Source organism: Rhinolophus ferrumequinum, chromosome 18 (assembly GCF_004115265.2).
Source record: "Rhinolophus ferrumequinum isolate MPI-CBG mRhiFer1 chromosome 18, mRhiFer1_v1.p, whole genome shotgun sequence".
NCBI lineage: Eukaryota > Metazoa > Chordata > Mammalia > Chiroptera > Rhinolophidae > Rhinolophus > Rhinolophus ferrumequinum.
Window position 1 is genome coordinate 3348973 of NC_046301.1, and position 21001 is coordinate 3369973.

Sequence of the window (21001 nt, forward strand, 5' to 3'; positions counted from 1 at the left end):
CCCCAAACTACAGCAGCAAGGAAGGCAAAGCTGAGGTGGGACCAGCCGTACCCCAGCTGGCGGGCAGCGCTGCCCCAGATGCTGGCTTTCGTTTACTTGGTTTTAAATGTAAATCGTTTGTTCCGTACGACCCCTGGCCTCCAGCCTTGATGCATTTTCCTTAGGTTCTGCCCACTCAGTAACTCCACCAGTGGTTATCAATTTAGCAACAAAAGCCTGGTAACTGACTTGTTTTTCACTATGGAAAACGAGCATTTTTGTGTAAAAAATTGTTTTATTCAGTTTGTCATTACATCTTAAATTTCAGCTCTTCTCCAACTGAGAATTTCTAAAAATGCTGTGTTGATTTTTCTATTGTCCTTCACTGAGATGACCTCCTTTCTTTATAAAAAATCCAATTTTATGTCAAGTGGGAAAGGATGGAAATCTATTCTTTCGGTCAGTATCTACTGAACACCTTCAGGGTACGAAAACAAATGCTAGATGCTGGCAGATTGGGGGGGCTGTGTGATTCAGGCAGGTATTTCTAGGGCAGGGGAGAATCATGTATGTTGGAAGGCCGAGGGGGTAGAGCCAGAAAAGAAAAGGCAACAGAGGTTTTGAGAAAGAGAAGGAATAACTAGGGGACACAGCCCTGCCGTCATTTCCCAGGAAGTGTCCTTCTGCTGACAGACTCAGGAGAGCGCCCGCAGCACCCGCTTCTGTGGGCTGCTCTGGACAGCGTGGCTGTGGCCGAGGTCACCGCCCACTGACTCTGCCTTTCCTCTTTGGTCCAGGCAGATGAGTGAGACCCCAGAATTCTTGACCTGCAGAGCTGAGTGGTAAAGGCAGAAGCTTGTTTCCTGCAGGAATGTGCTGGATAGGTGGTGGATAAAGGCTAAAAACACTGCCGCTGGGTGAGGAGAAGTGATAGGAAGTGACCTGTGGCTCTGAGGGTGGTTGACAGAGGAGATAGTAAAGTTGAAAGCTGTTGTGACAGCCCATGTCCATTGCTTTCCCCCTTTAGCCATGTAGTCTTCTCCCGTAGGTTAGAACGAGGAACCGCAAAATGTGCCATGGAGAATGCTGTCAGCTGGTTGAGTCAGCTTAGTTGCTGTTTATTTTACACTCACACACTCACACTGACACACACACTCACACACACTCACACACACACACTCACACACACTTAAAATGAGGCAAACCGGAAAAGGAAATCAGGCATGCCATTTAATTTGTCAGATTTAATTCAAATTATTATTATTTTGCTTCCATTCATAACTCTTGTGGATTTCGATTTTGAACAAATGGTTTGTGAATTGGAAACGTATAGGTTTTTTTTTTTCCTTTCAAGGCTGAATATAGCTTCAAGTTAGAGTTCCGAGTGTTTGTTAATTTAATGTTATATGCCTTGAAAACAGAAAACCGTACCCTGATATTTGCAATATCAAACCTAGGCACCTGTTTGCTGAGGAGGCAGCACAGCTGACAGCAAGAATGTGGGTTCAGAAGGGCTGACAAGGGCTTCTCTGTCCTCCCGGTGGAACGAGGTCTCTGGTCGGAATATTGAGTAACAGTGGGAGACACGTGGGGTGATCACTGTTTGTTTGGAGGAAATCATGAAGAAATGATCCCTGGATAACGGGAAGTAAGTCGTACTTCTCCATTGATTTTTCCCCCCCTTTGTTTTTCTTTAGCTAGTAAACATGTTTTCAAAGGCAGTTTGTTCTTTTGTCCCAAGTAAGAGAGGATGAGTTCTGGCGCCCTCTGGTGGTCAGAACATCTAAAATCCTGTTTTAGGTGAGCTGTCGTTTTGCCTTCCGCTTTGCGAATTAGCGCAGCCTCTTTATTGGGCTTGTCTAGAACTGGACAGTGACCGAGACAGCCCGCGCTGAGCTACACCTGCAGGCTCTGGGCCAGCAGCTCTGCAGCTCAGGTGTCTGGGGCCTGGGGGCGGCAGCCATGGCAGCTGAACCAGAGAGTGTGAGCTGTGAGCCAGCTGTGCGAGGTAAACCTCGTCTCTGAAGCTTCTAGCGAGCCTGTCTGACCCACTAAGAGTGGCTTTGAGACCTTTCTCAGTGAAAATGAAGAGAGAACTGAGTGGAGTAAACATGCGCTTTGCAAGTGGGCAGACCTGGGCTCGGACCAGTCCCTGCCATCTGCCCCGTAGCTCACCCTCAGTGTTGGTTCCTCAGGCAACCCCGGCTGGGGATAATCGCCCTGCACAGACTTGCAGGGTCTGGGAGTGACGTGTGGAAGGGGTGCCCTCCAGTTGGTAGCGAAGGATAGTAATAAAAAGGCTTCTTGAGGCAGTCTAGGCTGCTGAGAGGATTCTGCAAAACCGCATTTTCCTCGGCGAAAGGACCGCAGGTGAGCGTGATGAAAGCCCCTCAATCTTTCAGGCCCATTGTCCTGCCTAAAATCCACGTCCCCTAGGCATCCCCCGCCGTGATACCCAAAGCCCCTAATAAGCACATCCTACTCACACCTACTCGTTCATTCTTTTTATTTTTACAAAGCATGGCAAAATGGGGAAACAACTGACAAGTGAGGAGTTTGCACAATGGACAACCACCGACCGTCTCGGCTTCATGGTGATCACCCACGTAAGCACTCCTTACGTGATTGTCCCTGACACGCTTCTCATGGGGGGGACAGGAGAGACAGAAATCAACAGTCACCATTATTTAAAATGACTGAAAAGCTAAACATAATGTACATAGTAACTCCTTTATCCTAGTACAAAAATAGTGCCAGAAACTATATATTTGTTCAAATATATTGAAAAGGTCTAAGAATACAAATAGGTATTAACAGTGGCCAGTGATTCATAAGGTTTTCTTAAACTGTAATAGAAATTTATATTTTCAACTATTTACATCACTTTCAGTCACATTCATTCAGACATGTTTACACAGGCTTTTGAGAAGTCTATGGACGGGCAGAGCGAGCCTTACTCCTTTCTTCCTCGCTCCCTGTGATGGAGCAGAAGGGTCCGGAACGGCAGTTTAAAAGACTGAGAATGCTGAGCGATCTCGACCTGGCTAGCGTAGGGAGAAACAACGTACAGAGTGGGACGCGTGACTCCGTGCAGCAGTTGCTCTGTGGATGAGCGAGCTGCACACCCTCAGCAGCTGAGTGAGTCATCTTTGCACGGCTACTAACAGATTCTTAGTAAGTTCCAGGTAAAGATGGTCCTTGGGAAGCTGTATCATGCATGATACAGAGGAAAACAGAAGTGCCGTCGTAGCCTAGGTGCTCACGTTACATCGGCAGACTGCGGAGCCTGCCAGCGTGAGGTCACTGCGCTGTCCCATGGCTGGGACAGTGCCTGGCATGTGGTAGGGACTCGAGCAGGTCCATGCATGTCTGATACCAAGCAATTCAATTCTAGCGCCTTGTTGTAACTACAGTTGTGCCCTGGAGAGGATGGCAGTACACATGGCCCCCTCTGACTGTGAGTCGCCCTTGTAAACACAAAACACAGCACTACTGCTTGTGATGGCCTGGGAAGTTCTAGGACTACAATCTGGTGACAAACAGTGAAATGGAAAACCAAACTGAAGTGCTAACATTTGTGCTCCAGGCTGGAAATAAAGGCGCTTCACTGCTAGGCGAGAATGTATCTGTGACCAGGCTCCTCCCACATTCACACACGTCCTGTCTCCAGACCTGCTCTGCTGGTGGAGGAAACGGGTCTTCGTAACCAGTAAGAGCTCCGTGGTGACATTGCCATCCAGGGTCCGTACCACGGAGCTCTCAACCGCACACTCACCAGCCGTGTACGTGAGAAGCCGGATAAAGGTGTTCTTTTGTTTTTCAGTGTTGGAAACTCAACCTAAGAAGTAACATGTGGGATTAGATCACCACACTCTGTCGCCCCATGTCCCAGTGTGACAGTGGTTTCCAGGGCCCAGCAGGGCCAGCACAGGGGCTGTCTTCTGTGACTCCTCCGTGACATGCGGCAGAGGCTTCCACCTAGGCACACCCCCTTAATGGCACAGTGTGTCCAGACGCACAGACATTCAGTGACCTACCGAGTTCACAAAGGTGTGATGGGCCAAAGCCAGTCCTGATATCCAAGGCCAGGCAAGTTCACGGACCTCTTTTCAACAACTTAGTAACATAGTGGGGCCCTTCGGGCTGAAAACTGAATTGAGATGGAGTGATGCCACTCAGCTATAACAGAAACAACCTAATCAGGTGCACGGGCGACTTCTTGCTAGTTACGGGCGATATAAACACAGGGTCACGTGGGTAGGGCTGTAAGGACAGCTTTTTCCAATTTAAGAAGATACCGGAAAGGAAATATTCACATAAGAATGAAGACTCTGATTTGTGCCCATGTACCAAGTATTAAACCATGTATGGAATGAGTTTCCTAAAAATTATTTGAACCAACTAACCAGCCCTAAAGAAGTACTTCTGTATGAACTAAAACACCCAACAATAAAATAGGCATGGCATTGCCCAACTTCTTTTAATTTCTAAACTAGTAAAGTAAAATCAATCATGATCTAAAGGTAAACCAAACAATTTCTAATCTAAATATGTCGTTTTGCTTGTTAAAATGACACACATACCTATATCATCATTTAGTCTAGTATGTTTTTCAAAATCTCAGGGACATATATCAGAGGGCTCTAAACAAACTACTAAAGTGTGTGACGACAGATTTTAGCATAACTGCTAAGTCAAATGTGAACGGTAAAAAGATAGGTGAGTAAAGACGATTATTCTTCAAACAGTTTTCTGCACTAAGGAACTCTGTGTATACCAGTATGTGGGCACATTATTTCAGTGACAGTCTGTAATTTACACTCCAGTGCCACCAAGAGGGACCTTACAGATCTCATCTGTATGACATAAAGTAAAAATAGAATAACATCCTGAAAATACAAATATTCTGACAATAATACATATAGCGTTAAACGGTCGATAACTTTCTAGACTAGCTTTTACCACTACAAAATAACGGCCATACAATTCGTTTGGCCCACCCACTCCCTTTTTACCTGACTAGTAAGAATAAAGCTACATCATGTCAAGATACATATACACACTCCATTTTAAAAACTTAACAAACGTGTCGAATTTTAGGCAGTTGAGAGAAAAATGATACGAATGGAAAACATGTTTTAGTGAAAAGTCTCTGAGAAGGCTGCATTCCCATAACCCCGAGATTTTTCCATCCAAGCTCAGAAACTTCTGGTGGGTGGGGAAGGGAGTTAATCCATCCAACGGCTCTCTTCCTACTCACACTCCCAGGTGTCAGGGGCAGATATCCCTGTCCTGCAGCAGTGGCCTGACTCAACTTCTCCACTGCTCAGTAAATACGTGTTAGGAGCACACTTGTCGGGAATACCAGTGAAAGGGGCTCCAATTCTAAGCACATGTTAACGTTTTTTAAACTACCGACAGCTGTGAGAAGTAAATGCCACCACCTGCAAGCAAGGGCCAGGTCAGGGGACGTGCCCCAAGCGCTGTGCCTCTGGGGTGACTGGTCCTATAGACCAACAGGGCAGCCTGTCAGTCACAAACTCAGTGCGGCTTCACGTTTCTTACCGGATGCTCCCTCGTTTTAATCTTTAATCTTGACCCCAATGCCAAGCCTTTTGCTGTTTATGTAATTAAAGCTTGTCTCTGCCCTTCATTTGACAAAAAAAAAAAAAAAGAAAGAAAGAAAGAAAGAAAGAAAAAAGGATTCGTTTTGTATCCTCTCACCTACTGTCATAGCTCACTTCAGGTCTGTGCTCCAATGATCACTGCTTTCTTGATTTCCTGCTGAGACTTAAACTGTCCACTTATGAACGATGGTTTGTAAGGTGAACAATGAGGAAGTCACATAAGAAAAGGAATCAATATTCGAAACTGCCCGCCTCTCGGAAGTGTCTTCCAATGGAACTGACACACATTCCATTTCTGGGTCCCACTGGTCTCTCAGTAAAATCAGTGATAATTCAATGACACCTTTGCTTTACAAGACGGCCCTGCAGTACCTTCCATTTGTTTCAGAGTTTAAACTTTTTTGTTAAGGTGATACATCGTTGATAAATGTCCCTCTTCCTCCTTAAAATCTACTCAGCCCATAATTTTTCTCTACCCTCCGAAGGTTTTAAATGCCACAGATCATATTCAATTTGCTCCTAGCCTATTTTCGAGAAAGAAAAGATTCCGAACATTCATGAAAGACTGGTAATTCCAAAAACACAAAGCCAATCATTTAAACTCTCCAAGCAAAACCCCCACCCCTCGGGCGAGGATGCAGCCCGCACCTTCAGTGCACAGGTGGCCGAGGCGTCCACGTGTCGGTCAGCACAGCTCAGTGGCATAAAACAAATACACAGAACTACGGAAGGGTCCCCTAAAGACACTGCGTGCTGTGCTCTCAAAGTTGTGCAAAAATAAAAATACAGCAGTGGAAGCACACACCACACCTGGACAGTGCCCAGCACCCCGGGCGGACGCAGACATGCGTCTGGAAGCCACGCTCGCACGGGTGGACCTCAGCTGCGCTTGGCCTGGCCGCTGGCCCCATTCACCAGCATCTTCTCCTGCTGCTCGGCCAGCGCTTGCCATTTCTGCCTGTTCTTCCTGCAGCCGTCCAGCAAAGGGAAACAGTCCTCCGACACGTGGGTCAGGGCCTAGGGAAAGAAAAGAAGTGCTCCATGAGAAGGCAGGTTGGGAGGGAGCAGTCGTCCCCAGGCTGGCACCCCAGGGCCACACATGTCCCTACAGGCCACACTGGGGCTTCACGCCACGTGAGCACACACGGAGATTACTTAGGACTTAGGAGACCTTCCTCTTAGGGATACAGACCGGAGCACACACCCTTCAGCCAACGTCACCGAGCCCTGCAGGTGGCGTGTGGGGCCGCAGGGCAGAGGCCCTCCCTGACCGGGACTAGTGGGAGCAGATTTGTTTTGTGCTTTTCTACAAAAAGTTTTACACAATGTGCTTACATCAATGTTTATCCAAGAATATAATAAGCATTAGCTCATACTTCTGTATGGAATTATTATTTAGCAACTACAGTACTACAAGTAGTTTGATAAAAGAATGTTCACTGCAGATTTCTTATACTAGAGAAATACTGACTTAAATATCCAACGAGGTTATGGAACTTGTGTTGCTATCTTGCAGAGTTTAACGATGTCAGAGAAAAACACGTGACATAGAAAGCTGTACATTATGATATATTATGAATTGTAACGAGCGATTTTTGTTAACTGAAAATGGCAGAGTGTTCACACTGATATGTGAACAGTGGCTCCCCGGATAGTGGAATGATAAGTGATTTTATCTTTTTGTATAATGAGAACATTATTACTTCTGTAATAAATACTACTAAAAAATACCTATCAATATGCATAGAATTTAAGAGCAGATTCAATGAGATGGATCCTTGCACACAAATGAAATGCAGAAAGATAACCTCTGTCATGGGTGATCTGTTATTTTGACTCTATTTCCAGAAACGAGAGAAAACCAAGAGAGACATTAGTGTCTTCAGCTGAGGAACTCCTAGTCCCGTCACGTAGGAAAGTGTCTGCCATGGAAAGAACAGAAATTCAGGGGTAGTGGGAACTGTTGAGGCCACTTCTGCAAAGCAGCAAACAAGCCGCACAGTGGAGACGGAGACGCACGGGCACAAGGCAGCCCCTCGCCCCTTCCTCTGCGTCTCCGGTCCTTTCCTCTTTCCCTCAGCGGCCGCAGCTTCTTTATTAAATCCCTTTGAGGCCTAGAACCCTGGACTCAGGAGATAACTGGGCTCCCGATGGCCTGCCCGCCTGGGGCAGCGATTCCATCCCTTGGAAGACGAGCTTCCCACTCAGTTCCTGGATGTGGGAAACGTCTGGGTTATAAGATTCCCGGGTTTCCCCTGGAATGGCCTTGACCTTGTGGTAAGTTCACGGCAAATGCTCTTTTCCAGGATGAAACTTAAGACAGTGTCCTCTTTAAGCTTTTAAAACTAGTTTATATGTTTATGGCCCAAGTTCAGAAAGTAGATGCTGAACTTGGGCCATAAACATATAAACTAGTAAACTGGATGTTTTAGGGAGAATTCTTTACCTAAGAAATAAAAATCCCAACCGGCAGGTGTATGGAAATGGAAACTTGCAGTATTCTTCCAGCCTCATAAAAAAGTGTTCTTAACATTAAAGCTACTGCATACAAACGAGGTGGGTAATTACTTTTCTTTCTTTAGGCCCAAACTGCCACTTTTTAGTGTTAACATGGTGTGCACACAGTATGCCCTATGGCAGTTTGCCAGAGCTGAGCACACAGTAGGTGGTTATACACTGATGAATTGAAGTTTTTGACAAATTGTAAACATGTGTTCCTTGTTCAGTGCACACAGCATGTTCACTGGTGGCGAAAGACACGATAAATATAAGCCCAGCTTGAGTCACTTCAGCTCACTCTGGGTTTTAGTGCAAGACACTAAGTGTGACAAGTCGGTAGTTTTCACACAAATACCTCATACAGCTGCAAGCAGATGGCATCTATGAAACCGACTTGCATACTTGGGATTTTGTTTTTCTTCTCCCTGTTCATGAGATCCTGAAAACACAGAAACAGAGACACAGATGCATTTGCTGGAAGAATACAGCACATCGGCTCCATGAAGACGAGTCGCCGGGGCAGCTGACCACGGCCTGACACCGGCCCACCTGCCTCCGTACCTTTGTCGGCCCCCCGCACTCCCCAGGCTCAGGGACGTCCTGATCCTCTGCCCTCCATCCCGGCTGTGACCGTCCCCACACCTTCCCCGGAACCGACCACTGACCTAGCCGACTGCTGACCTAGAAGTGACCACTGATCCTGGGCCGACCTAGACCTGACACGGACCCAGAGTCGACCTACGGCCTCAAGTTCGCTGGTGATACAGAACCAACCAGTGATGTGTGTTTGGAGAACACACAGGCTTTGAGTCGCCTGCTGATGTGGAAGCAAACACCCCCCGTGTTGAGAGGAGGCGCTGAGGCCACAGCTCATCCCAGTTCAGTTCACACAGAGAGCGTCTGAGGGCGGACTGTGCAAATGCTGCTGCCGCTCAGCCCGACAGCTCGTGCCTGGAGCACCGGACGAGACGAGCCCAGCACGCCGGGAGGCAGCGAGTCTGCCTCGGTGCTTATTTAAAGTGACGCAAACTCCTTTGCCGTGGCCACCATGCCACGCAGCTTCTGAGCAAGCCCATCTTACAGGACAGAAGCTGGAGTGACTGAGAGACGAGTGACACACAGGATGTGTGCAGTGGAGGACACAGAGCAGTGTGGGGGGGCCGCACACAGGAGGGGCCTCTCTTAACCACGACGTGTTCATCTGCGTCGGAAAACATGACTGCTGCATTGTCAGGAAACACTCATTCCAAAAGAGAGCAATGGCTTGAGGACAATCTTTTTCTTCTATTTGACAGATCCATCCTCTATGTAAAAAAGAAACCTTTGAAAGCTGTGGGCCCTTCAACACAGCTGTTCAGGGAACATATCCTAACAAGATAGTGAAAACGGGCACACATTTAACACAGATGTTTGTCGCAGTGTCATCTGTAAGAGTGAACACTGCAAACATTACACCAAAGGACGTGGGCACGTTATAGTTACATCTACTTTTCTATACTCATTATAAATAATGCACGAAAGAGCTTCTGTTAGAATGAAAAGTGGCTCATGATATTTAAATGGAAAAAGCAAGTGATAGAAAAGTAGGTATAATATGACTCAAGGCGTCTTTTTTATTTGCTTTTGTTTTCTGTAATAAACATGTATACTTCTAATGAGAAAAATGTTTTAAAAATTAAAATGAGAAATTGCATCCCTAAGTAAAGATCTCATTGAAGCATAGAAAGTTTACAATAGAAAAGTACTTGAATAATTCCTACCAACAAGGTGTCATACTTACAGTAGGCTCTATGTTGAGTTCTTTTCTCTCTTTGTCTCCTTGGTCAAAAAATTCAGTCGCTACGAGCTCTGCTATCTGAAATAAATAACACAGGGAGTTTTGGCAGTTGTAAACAAGACTTTGAATGGAGATAATGCAATGTGAAATCTGTAGCTTTCAATCCCATCAGTAAAATTAGAATAAAGTAGTAATAAGGAGTAGAGACTGTATTTCATTTGCTTTAAATGCGAACCACAAAGGCTAGAGTCTGTAAGGACACAGAAAAAAGTAACATGTTATTTCAACTTGAGCTCTTAGTGGGAACAAACTAGTGAGTCCCGTGTCACGCCATGTGCTGCGAAGAGCAGTGCCAAACAGGTGCATACACTGCAATCCACAGATACACATTTTAAGTTTTTCAATCTGCAGGATCCTCCTCTCTTTTTAAAAGTAGTCTTTCTCAATTGGTGGTTGCTGTTGATCCTGCAGCTCTCCACTGTCTGGATGTTGCCGCTCCCATTCCTGTGATGTTCTCTGTGCCCTGGGTTTCCAGGCACCGGTAATGAGCTCTAGAGGCTGGATTAGGTTGAGGTTGGAATTTTGTCCCTGTTTTTGTTTGTTTGTTTGTTTGTTTTGCCATGAGGACGTCAGGCCGTGCTGTGTACTTGTATCAAGGGCTGTACGATGCCTGGCTGCTTCTTTCTGTGACGTCAGCAGCCATTCACGGTCCTCGTCTACCCAGTTACTTAGGGGCTGCAAAATGGTGATATTCAAGCTACCACTCCTTTTTCCTTTATTTGTTGAAATACAATAGAGAAAGTTCCCCACATCAATTATTTAGGTACCCTAAAGTACAACCATATTTACAGAAAAGCAGGTGAAATGCTTGACTTTCTTTAATTACCATTTTAAAAAATAACTTGGTTGTCCACCAAAAATGACCAGGGAAGGTTTTGTTTTATTATTTTTATTGTTACTCTGAACTCTTGAACTTAAACACATTTAATGGACTTCAGGCCCTCCTGATGCTCAAACTGTTCCATCCTGGCCAGTAGGAGTTTATTTAGTGGCCTCTCTGTTCTGTGCTCACGACCCTCAGTCTCTGATCACCTCCCTGCTTCCAGCTACGAGGGCTGGAAACATGGGCTCACCTGGCATGTTTCCTGCTTCAGAACCGCAATCCGGCCATTTCTTTGTGGGGTCTGCGATCCTTTAAAGTGAGGTGTTTAGAAACCTCCATCTGGGCACCAGGTGTGTTCATTCACCACGTGGGTCATTAAGCCCTTTTAGGGGACGGAGCCAGGACACAACAGAAGTTCTTACTGTTTCTGACTCCTATTCAGGGCTGCAGGATTTCTGCAAAAGCTCTTCCCCCTCAGATCTGCATCTTTCCTCTGAACCTAAAAAGCCTAGTTCTCAACACCACCAGTCTAATTCCTCACTTGGTTTTATCCCACATCGCCTACAATAGTGACTGAATATCTATCTAAACAACATTTCCACTAGGGAAATGTTTACTGAAAACAGCTGTAGGGGTTTTTCTGGTAGTTCTTTTTATGGTACATCTTACTGGAAACGCATGGCCAAATTATTTGTTTTAATGTCACTTGGGATGAAATAGTCCTTCTCAGTGTGGTTTTGCAAACAAAATCAGGTTTGTTTCATTTTACTATCAAACTTCGATGACATTTAAAATTCAAGTTGATTTTATCATTATGAAACTATTTACATGGTTCCAAAAAGTTCAGTTGCTACAAGCTCTGCTCTCTGAAATAAGTAACACATGAAGTTTTGGCAATTGTAAACAAGACTTTGAATGAAGATAATGCAGTCTCAGCTCTGTACTACAGAATAAGTACACTTAAGGAGTTCTAGCTTCTGTCTGTTCTCTCAGTCCTGCTCCCTGCTCCAACTATAAGGAAATCAGTAACTTTTTTTTGTGGTTCACCCTTCTGGTTTGTTTCCTTTTCTACTTAAAAATACCCCCTTGCAATCACTCCACAGTCATATGTAGATAACCCTCATTTCTTCTCACATTTCACAGAACTCATTGTGTAAATGGACTACAACTCCCTCAGTCAGTACCCTGCTGATGGATATTTGGGTTATTTCCAGCCTCTCCTATCACAGCACTAAAATGAATAGCCTTGTGTAAATATCTTGTTATATTCTCGCCAGTATATCTTTGGGATAAGATTCTTAGAAGTAACAGTAAGTGGATGTGCGTATGTATATCCTTCCAAAGGGTTACAGTATTTTGCATTCCTTGCTTTTCCATACAGTGGAGTATGTGGTAAAACCTTTGGACTTTTGACAACTGGACGATTGAGAAATGGTATCTTTTTTTTTTTTTAAGTGAAGTAGAATTTACATACTGTGAACTGCATGGAACGTAAGTATGCTGTTCAGTGTGTTGCCAAACGCATAAAACCATGTAACACACATCCATCTGAGATACACAATGTTCCTCCCACCCGCGGGGGCCCTGGTGCACCTTCCTAGTCCATCCCTGCCCCTTTTTTCCTCCTTCTCCTCACAACCATTCTTTCAATTTCTTTCACCATAGATGAGTTTTGCCTATTCTAGAAATTCATGTAAATGAAGTCACAAAATGTATTCTTTTGTGTCCGGCTTCTTTGGCTCAGTGTCGTGTTTATGAGAGGGATCCACCTGCTGCAGGTGTCAATGATTACTTCTCTCTATCACGGAGCGGTACTCCATAGTAGGGAGAATATCCTACAGTATGTTTGTCCATCCTCCTGTTGACAGATGCTGGGGTTGTTTCTACTTTCTGACTATCTGGAATAAATCTATTATGAGATTCTATACAAGTTTGTGTGTGTGTCAGTGTAGTTTTAATTTGCATTTTTTCTTATGATTGAGGTTCTGAGAATTTCTTCAACTGAGTAAGAGCCATTCATTTCTTTTTCTATCAACTTTTTGTTCAAATCTTTGGCCCCTTTTCCCGTAGGGTTGTTGGCCTTTTCCTTCTATATTTTTTATAAGCTCTTTAATATTAGGGTATTAACTATCTATCAGGTAGAAGTTGCAAATATTTTTACCAGTTTCTCATTGTCTTTTACTTTGCTTATAGCGTCATTTGCCATGTAAAATTTTTATTTCTTTCATTTTTATGTATTCAGACTTATCAATCTTTTCCTTTATTGCTTTTGCATGTTTAGCCCCAGTTAGGAAAGTTTTCTCATTCCTAGGTTACATAAGAATCCACAAATGTTTTTATTTAGTTCTTGTGTGGTTCAATTCTGCACCGGGCCCTATGCACCATTTAGAATTTAAGTGTGCAGAGTAGATACGATTTTGTCTTTTGCCATCTGGCTATGGAGATGGAAAAATCGTCCTACTATTATTTAGTAAAAAGCCTATTTTACCTCAGTTAGTTTAAATGCTATCTTCATTACATACTAAATGTTCTATGCAATTCTCAATGTTCTGTGCAATTCTGTAGAGTTCCACGGGTCTGTCACCCATGCCAAACTGTTTTAATTATAGAGGCTTTCTGGTATTGCTTTGTCTGTCCGGGCCCCAAACTCGTTACTCTACCTTTTCAGCATCTGAGTCAGAATAAAGAAAGGATAAACGAAAATGCAAATCCTTCCCTCTTCCATTATTAAAAGGATTTGCTAAAAACATCTCTATGTGAGGCAGAGTAGTTCTGCGATTGAAACTTACCAACAGCTAGGGTTTTGCTGTGTTAAGATAGATATTCTCTTAATACATCTTACAAACATTATTAGGTGCTAATGAATCTTCTAAAAAGGAAATCTTGTTTATGTCCAATTATGTTCTTTTAATACTTAAAAATTAAACAAAAAGTTCTACAAATACTTCCGAAGCTCCCTTTAAGAATAAAAGATTGTCTTATTTTGACTTTTTAATAGTGACTTCTATGTCACTAAGCGACATACCCGTTGTTGAATGGGCCAGGGTTTTGTAATCGCAGAGAGATCACACGCCGTCATCAGCATCGCTCTGTTACGGGAGAAAGGTGCCCGGTAAGTCCTATTTACTTTGATGCGAACATAGAACCTCAGTACATAGCTACTAGTAAAAAAGCTAAATTAAACCCTCTGAACTACAGGAGGGCACTTTATAAAGACTAAAGAAACAGACTTTACATTGAAACGGGGATGATACTGTGATGTCAGAGGATCATGGTTTACCCAGAGAACGATTGGAATTTGCCCTCCAACTGCCTCATTTAGACCCAGATGGCACAGGAGACATTATTAAAGTTTGGGCAAAACTTGCCTGCTATTACTATTTTTTTTTCCATGCTGGTATTCCACTCTCAGGGGCAGCATGATGAAAACGCATCGCTTACTAATAATAACCATTCAAAGAGAACATCGGATATCCTACTGTACGTCCTGAGAGCAGGAATTACAGTGGGTGGCCTAGCTCGCTCCCACATGCAGTGACTTCCGTGTGAAAAGCAGTGTCTGCCGGAGAAACCTAGGGAAAGAAATGGGGGGACGGTGCTCTCGGTCCTTCTCTTGTTAGAGCAGAGGAACCGGGCTGGCCCCCAGAACTCAGTACTGTGACTACTGCGTGAAAACGGTGTTGTCTTCTGTGCGGTGTTTCCCATGTCCGATCCAACTATGTGCCATTTAATCCTTTTAATTTGAAGAAACAGGCAAAAGGCCATCGCTGTGATACAGACACTTAAGATAAAGGACAATCACTTGTCCCTCTTGGAAAACCCAACCTAAATGTACACAGGTCACAAAGAAATTGGTTTCCTGCCACTATTCCGTCCCTGACACCGACTCTCTTGAGAGAAGTGAGTGCAGTGGACAGTTCTAACCACTGTTTAGACCAGGGGTGTCCAAACTTTTTTCAACGTTTTTCACCAAGGGCCGTATGCAGTAAAATACACAAACAGCCGGGCCACACACTCGAGGTGAATTACGTATTGCCTCACCTGGTTTATTTAAGTAAACTAAATATATTTTTGGAATTTGCTGCTGGCCAATTAAAAATGGATTGTGGGCCACAGTTGGCCAGCGGGCCGCAGTTTGGACACCCCTGGTTTAGAGCTTTGCATGAAGGGTTTCAATAACACGCCTCCCCCAGCGAACGTTGTACCTATACGACCTTAACCCAGTCAGCACAGCAAAGGGTTCAAGAGGTGACGTTGAGCACAGACCCCCGAGAACTGCTTCCTGCAGCCACAGGGAGGAGGGCGGACAGAGGAAACTGAGGTACACACTTGGAATTGCTTGGATTTCCTTTTTGTTATTAAGAGCCGTGCACTAATCACAGCATATCTACACTTTTCTAAGGTGCTGTTCAGAAAAACATGTCGAGGCTATTAAGTGAAGCCTGACTATAGGACAGACAGCTGGGCGTTGGTGTATTGTTTCCTTATCGATGCATCTTTGAACGCTAAATAATAATCTACTTAAAGAAGTGCTGACTTCAGAATCTAACAGCACTCTCCTTAGTATCGCTACGTCTTTACAATTGACCCTTTGTTCTTTCTTATGGACACATTCTTGCCCAGCAAGGTAGTCATGGTGATAGCGAAGGGATGGCACTCCCGGCTGGCTGGAGGGGCCAGGGCAGGGCATGGGGAGGAAAAAGAAGAACCTGAAAGGGCTCCAGCCCTGGCAGTGCTCCTCGGCCATCGTGCAAGGGAAAGAAACACTTCACAGCCACCTTCTTGCACCCTGAGTCTCTAGGACGCTATTTTCAGCTCTTTCATCCCAAAGAACTGGGAATATGAACAATGAACCCGCGAGCAGTGTACTGATGCTGTACAACATTCTAAAGCTCCTTCTAGAACAAAGGAGAGATTTACTCAATTTTCAAATTCATTTCTTTTCTGCTAAATACCCATATTCGACACTTTGTATAACAATGGAGAATTCTGACAGCCTCTAAGCTCATCACATTGTAACTGATGATTGCAAGAAAATCTGAGAGTGGTAAAATTAACTGGGAAGCAAAACTTCAGCATTAAGGATGGTAAGCTTACTTACAAAAACAACTCCTTTTGGTGAGGGTCTTCTAAGTTGAATTGTTTTTTTCTTATAAGTTCAAAAAATTCTCCCCGCCTCCTTGAAAATAAAGGAAAACATTTGGAAGTTATGAGGAGTCCCCCGGCTCTTCTTAGTCTACAAAGAATCATGGAGTCAATTTGGGGGAAATACATCTCTAATGGTTTTTACCCATCTTAGAACCCAACAAAAAAATCATCATTTAAAAATCTTTACTACCTCATTTTTTCCCTCTGTACCATTTTCTTTGCATGAAATATCACACCTCACCTAGTACAGATCACAAATAATGGTGATTTCAATTCTTGAACATGATTTTAAGAAAATGAAACAATATGAAGTGAAAAACGTGATGTCAAGAATAATTTAAGGAATTTTAAATGGCATAAGATCTATATGGTTTTCGTTTAATTTTGTATAACGCATATATTATGATGTAGCGTAAAAAAAAAAGTTGATGATAATTACTCTGTCGGTATAAAGCTGTCAAAGAAAGACCGAGAACGATGGAACGAGCAGCCATTGACACATGTGGTGACTACGTCCTGTATGCGCCCAGCGTTGCCAGCGTCTCGGGAAGTCATAAGACATCAGTCTTTTCATAGTGTTTAACATCTAGCCACAGACACCAGATAAACAGGAAAAGTCATATCATAAAATTGACTGTCTGCGCTTAAGAACCACAAAGGAAATGCAGGTTTCACAAGGGTTTAGAAGAGAGAGCCTTGTGGTCTGGAAAGGGTGGGAAGGCTTTGTGGTTACCGGTATTTGTCAAACTCTCAGTAATCTATAATCTTTATTCGCCAACCATTTTGAAGCAGGTGAAGTTGACTCAATTCTTTATGAGCCTGACTGACTTTAAAGTGCTCCAAAATCCGAAGAAGCAGACCCGTCGGGTGCAGTTGCCCTCAGATGTACGACAGAGTGTATGTGATGTGTGTGCCCACGTGTTCACTCCACTCCTTTTCCCTTCTCACAGAGTGGCGAAAGCACAGACGTGAACCCCTTATGGAGGGGGAATCCCAGGGAAAGTGACCACCCGCTGCCCTCACTCCCACACCCCACAGGCTGCCCACACGATGCAGGTCTCACTCCAGTGCCCACTTGAGTTTTTGAGTGAGTAATTTTAATTTTTACTTTAATTTTAATTTTTGAGGGAGTAATTTTAAAGTTCTACATTAGCACTCTTTGGCCAAAATCAAATAAAGAGGAACAACATTTACTTGTCTGGCCTGCAGCTCCTTTGCCCGCCCGTGGATGCTTGGATGGCAGTATCAGGAATCATGAAACGGTCAGCAGTTGGGGGAGTGGAGGAAAGGAGGCAAAGCAAAGTGCCTACATAATCCTTAGATTGGAGAGTCTCCTTGGAATGACCTTGAGACGGTCATTTGCTTAGTACAGGGCTTCAGAGACACAGCAGAGGGTAGACATCGGAATTAACGCCATGCTCTGTATTTCTAGCACTAACTACGTAAGCCAATGGACTGCTCGGCCTCCTTTGGAAACTGCTCCGTAGTCCGATGACAGCTCTGCCGGCGCCTCTGTCCTTGCCATCTAAATGATTCCCAATGTGGCTTTTAAAAGTCTGAAACAAGGCAAACAACTTACTTAATGTACACGGCCAGGTCTGTAGCTAGAATCGCTTGCTTGATGATTTTCAACGTGGTCTTATATTCTTCAATGGAGAGGCCACTGAGAATCTGATTGCCCTTGATAAAAAAGGAGAGAAAGGAAGACCATTGTTAGCACTCCACCTGGAGGCGCTGCTGACGAGAACGCAATCTGAAAATCGTCACAGGTCTTAGACGCGCGCCTAGGGTTCCGAGCTCACGCATGCGGAGGACCTCTGCTTTCTTACAGTAAATCCCCTGGAGCAATGCTTAGCTTCCACGCTCTCACCCCACTGCCTTGTCATGTAAGAAAACACAGCTTCCCGATGGTGCATCTCCCTACAGACGTGAGTTCTGCCAACTACCACACACCTGGGGACTTAATGCAGGCCTGAAATCTGACTGCATCTCCTTTTCCTTTGGGCAATCTAACTGCAAACGAAACTCTGAAAGAAACCAAAGCCACATTAACGGACATGAAGACCGCAGTGGTGAAACTTTTAAACAATTGGTGATTAACAAAACCATTTTCCTGCGGCTCTTGTCATACCTCCAATTACATTCTGGGGCAAATTTAGATGGTTTTCACTCGATCAGTATTGGGGAGACTGCGTGCCCCTTAGGAGCACGCCAACACAGATGAGAGGACAGCATGAGCCAACAGAGCTTCCTGCTGGTACAGGGCGAGCGTGGGCTGAGCACCTACGAAGAATATTTAAGCCAGGGGTGTCCAAACTTTTTTCAACGTTTTTCACCAAGGGCCATATGCGGTAAAATACACAAACAGCCGGGCCACTCACTCGAGGTGAAGTACGTATTGCCTCACCTGGTTTATTTAAGTAAACTAAATATATTTTTGGAATTTGCTGTGGGCCAATTAACAATGGATTGTGGGCTGCAGTTTGGACACCCCTGATTTAAACGATGGCTAATCCATGTGCAGATAATCAAAAGTGTGTAACACCTAACTAACCATTTTATATTTCTTGCCTGTGATTTAAGGCGTCTTTCTAATCTTGAACTAAGTAAAACATGACGTGGGTGCTCAGAATATAGTCAAACAACATGTGTAAAGTGAGTCATGTGTGTTTCCTCCTCCTCAGGACTAGGGAAGCCCAGAGACTCAGGGAAGGCAGCAGGAGGAAAAGGACTGGTCCTGAAGGCGGGACTGCGAGTGTGCCCGGTGGGCCAAAACCTGTGCTTGGAGGACGAGGTGCTGAGCTAGGCACAGATCTAACTGACGAGGCTGTGAGTACAACCATAAACATTACGTAAAATACTAAATCACTGTAGATTCTGGACCAAACAGAAAACTATCCAGAAAATACCTTCTGAGACTTTCATTTATTGTAAGATAAAACCATGTCGGTGTTAAAGTTTTATATCCCCTTCCCAAAGCAGAAACTAAATCCTTACGTGCCGGTGCTTCAGAAGACAGAATGTACTAATGGGTCTTAGGATTTGAGGCCAGCCACGTATACAACCACGTTCCTCACACGTCATGTTAAGTACTACACACTGCATAGTAACTCATCTAATAACAGAGGTGGTCACGATAGGCATACTGTTAATTATGCTTTTTTAAAAGAAGGTTAGCATATTTTCTTTAAAAAACTGAACAGGGTATTAAAATGAAAGTTTTAGTCGAAGGACACAGATAGTAAATTCCAAGGACGTACAGATGTTTCTGCTATACCACGAATACACATTCCTGAAAAGTCTCAGTTCTGAAAACACTACACACTAAAAATAACGTGGCTCATGGGAAAAACAGTATTGGGGCAACCACCCGAAGCCCATACAACGTTACAACCAGAGCACAAAGCAAGCCAAGCACTGAGCATGTCCAGAGGTAATGCAGGCAGCCAGGCTGGCCCTGGAGGCTTGCTGCTGGGGACAGTAAAGATGCACGAAAACAATCACGTGGGAAGCGCTGGTTTGTGGGGCCCAGGGGCAGTGGGGCTCCTTTTATGGGCACCAAAGGACAAGCGACCTCCCAGCAGCCCTCAGCAGAACAAAGGTAGGGTCGCTGTGGGCGAGGGCTGTGTCCAGTGTTCTTACAACAGAAGGGAGAGGGCTGCAGTGCCGGCACCAAATGGAGGGCTTCCTTTCCTTGCTGAAGGTCAGAATTCACCTGCCGTCACTCTGGCACCTTACCCAGGAGAATGTGTGTATGACAACACAACTCACACATTATGCTGACACTGCCCCCTGCTTGCCAACCGCACATGAATGAATGCATTTCCATTAAGCAATCACAGACTTTACTAGATCACGTGTGGGATCTGTAAGGGAGCTGCCCTTCCCCCACCGCGAGGCGCTGAGTGAGGGGTGAGTGTGTCCCCTCCACCTCCAGTAGAGGAGCTGGAAGTCCCTGCGTGTCTTCAGAGTGCAGTGGGCTGGGGTGGGGCGACACAGGGCTTGCTTGTGTCCAGTTCCTGTCTGGAAAGTTTAGAACGCAAAACGCGGCAGAGGCCGCTGCTCTGGGATGGCCTGCACTGTCTGAGTTTTGGAGGCACAGGATTGATTTAAGTGCTGTCCTGTTCAAGAAAACCTTCACAGGAAGGAGCCGACCCTGAACCATCAGGTTTCCAGGAGCTGAGGAAGGAGCCATACAGTGATAAATGGGACAGACATGGTCACTCATATGAGGGGACGTCTGGTGGAAACACCCTCCATGAGGGTGTTCGGCCAGGATCATGAAATCACCCATCAGGGAAGAATGCGGTTTCAGTGCCCAGCAGCCACCATGAGTGAGCGACTCATGTGGTACCAGGGTGCAGAGAACTCTCTGGCCCTTCTCCTCTGTCCTCCAAGTCTGGAGGGAACGGCACTTCATGGGGACTTGGGGGTCCAGAGGAATTGGAAGAAACACAAGGTAGGGGGTGAAGGAAACCAACAGGCAGTAAGGGGAGAACCTGAAACTAAATCAAGGTCAAGATCTGGACTATTACACGGGACTAGATGTTCTCTGGTTTCTAAATGGAGAATCGTACACTCTGTGCTGAGACCTGAAATAGCTGAGAAAGTGACCAGAAAAGCCATGGGCCACCCTGCGTTTCCTTCTAAAGCTCAGGGGATAACCAGCTCCATTGGGGGACCGTGAAGAGGTGGGGATAAAACCACTTTAAGATTATATGCCATGTTTTGTGCCTGTGCAACACAGTACTTAGAACTGTCATGTCTTCTTATTATGATGGCAACACATGCACACAACAGAGAGCGGGAATAATGGAGAAACCAAAATAAGACAATAGAAAGTACTGATAATGTACACAAAGACAACCATTGCTATCATTTTCGTATGTATTGTCTTAATCTTATTTTCCTTACCATAAATATGTACAGCACAGCATGTCACACACTGATAAATACTGATAAATATTCATTTAACCAAGCTGTTGAACTGCTTTATTCCTTGACAGTTTGTTCATGGTCAGAAGTTTCAATAAAAAGAGGAAAAGCTACCGCCTGTGAAAGCAAACCTGACAGTTCTACCAACCATTT

The 21001-nt window shown here is 44.7% G+C and overlaps 1 protein-coding gene across 5 annotated transcripts in view; it reads right to left on the reverse strand.

Moving 5' to 3' along the window:
• Nucleotides 1–2470: 2470 nt before the first annotated feature.
• PDE5A (phosphodiesterase 5A) overlaps nucleotides 2471–21001 on the reverse strand; it is a 112778-nt gene continuing 94247 nt past the window's right edge. For all 5 annotated transcript variants that reach the window (XM_033133494.1, XM_033133499.1, XM_033133495.1 and 2 more), the window contains 6 exons: nucleotides 17493–17593; nucleotides 15867–15944; nucleotides 13791–13854; nucleotides 9886–9960; nucleotides 8461–8544; nucleotides 2471–6623 (listed from right to left, as the gene is read on the reverse strand). In XM_033133494.1, coding sequence (XP_032989385.1) covers nucleotides 6486–6623; nucleotides 8461–8544; nucleotides 9886–9960; nucleotides 13791–13854; nucleotides 15867–15944; nucleotides 17493–17593 — 540 coding nt within the window. In that variant the 3' untranslated portion in view covers nucleotides 2471–6485. The remainder of the gene's footprint in view (nucleotides 6624–8460; nucleotides 8545–9885; nucleotides 9961–13790; nucleotides 13855–15866; nucleotides 15945–17492; nucleotides 17594–21001) is intronic.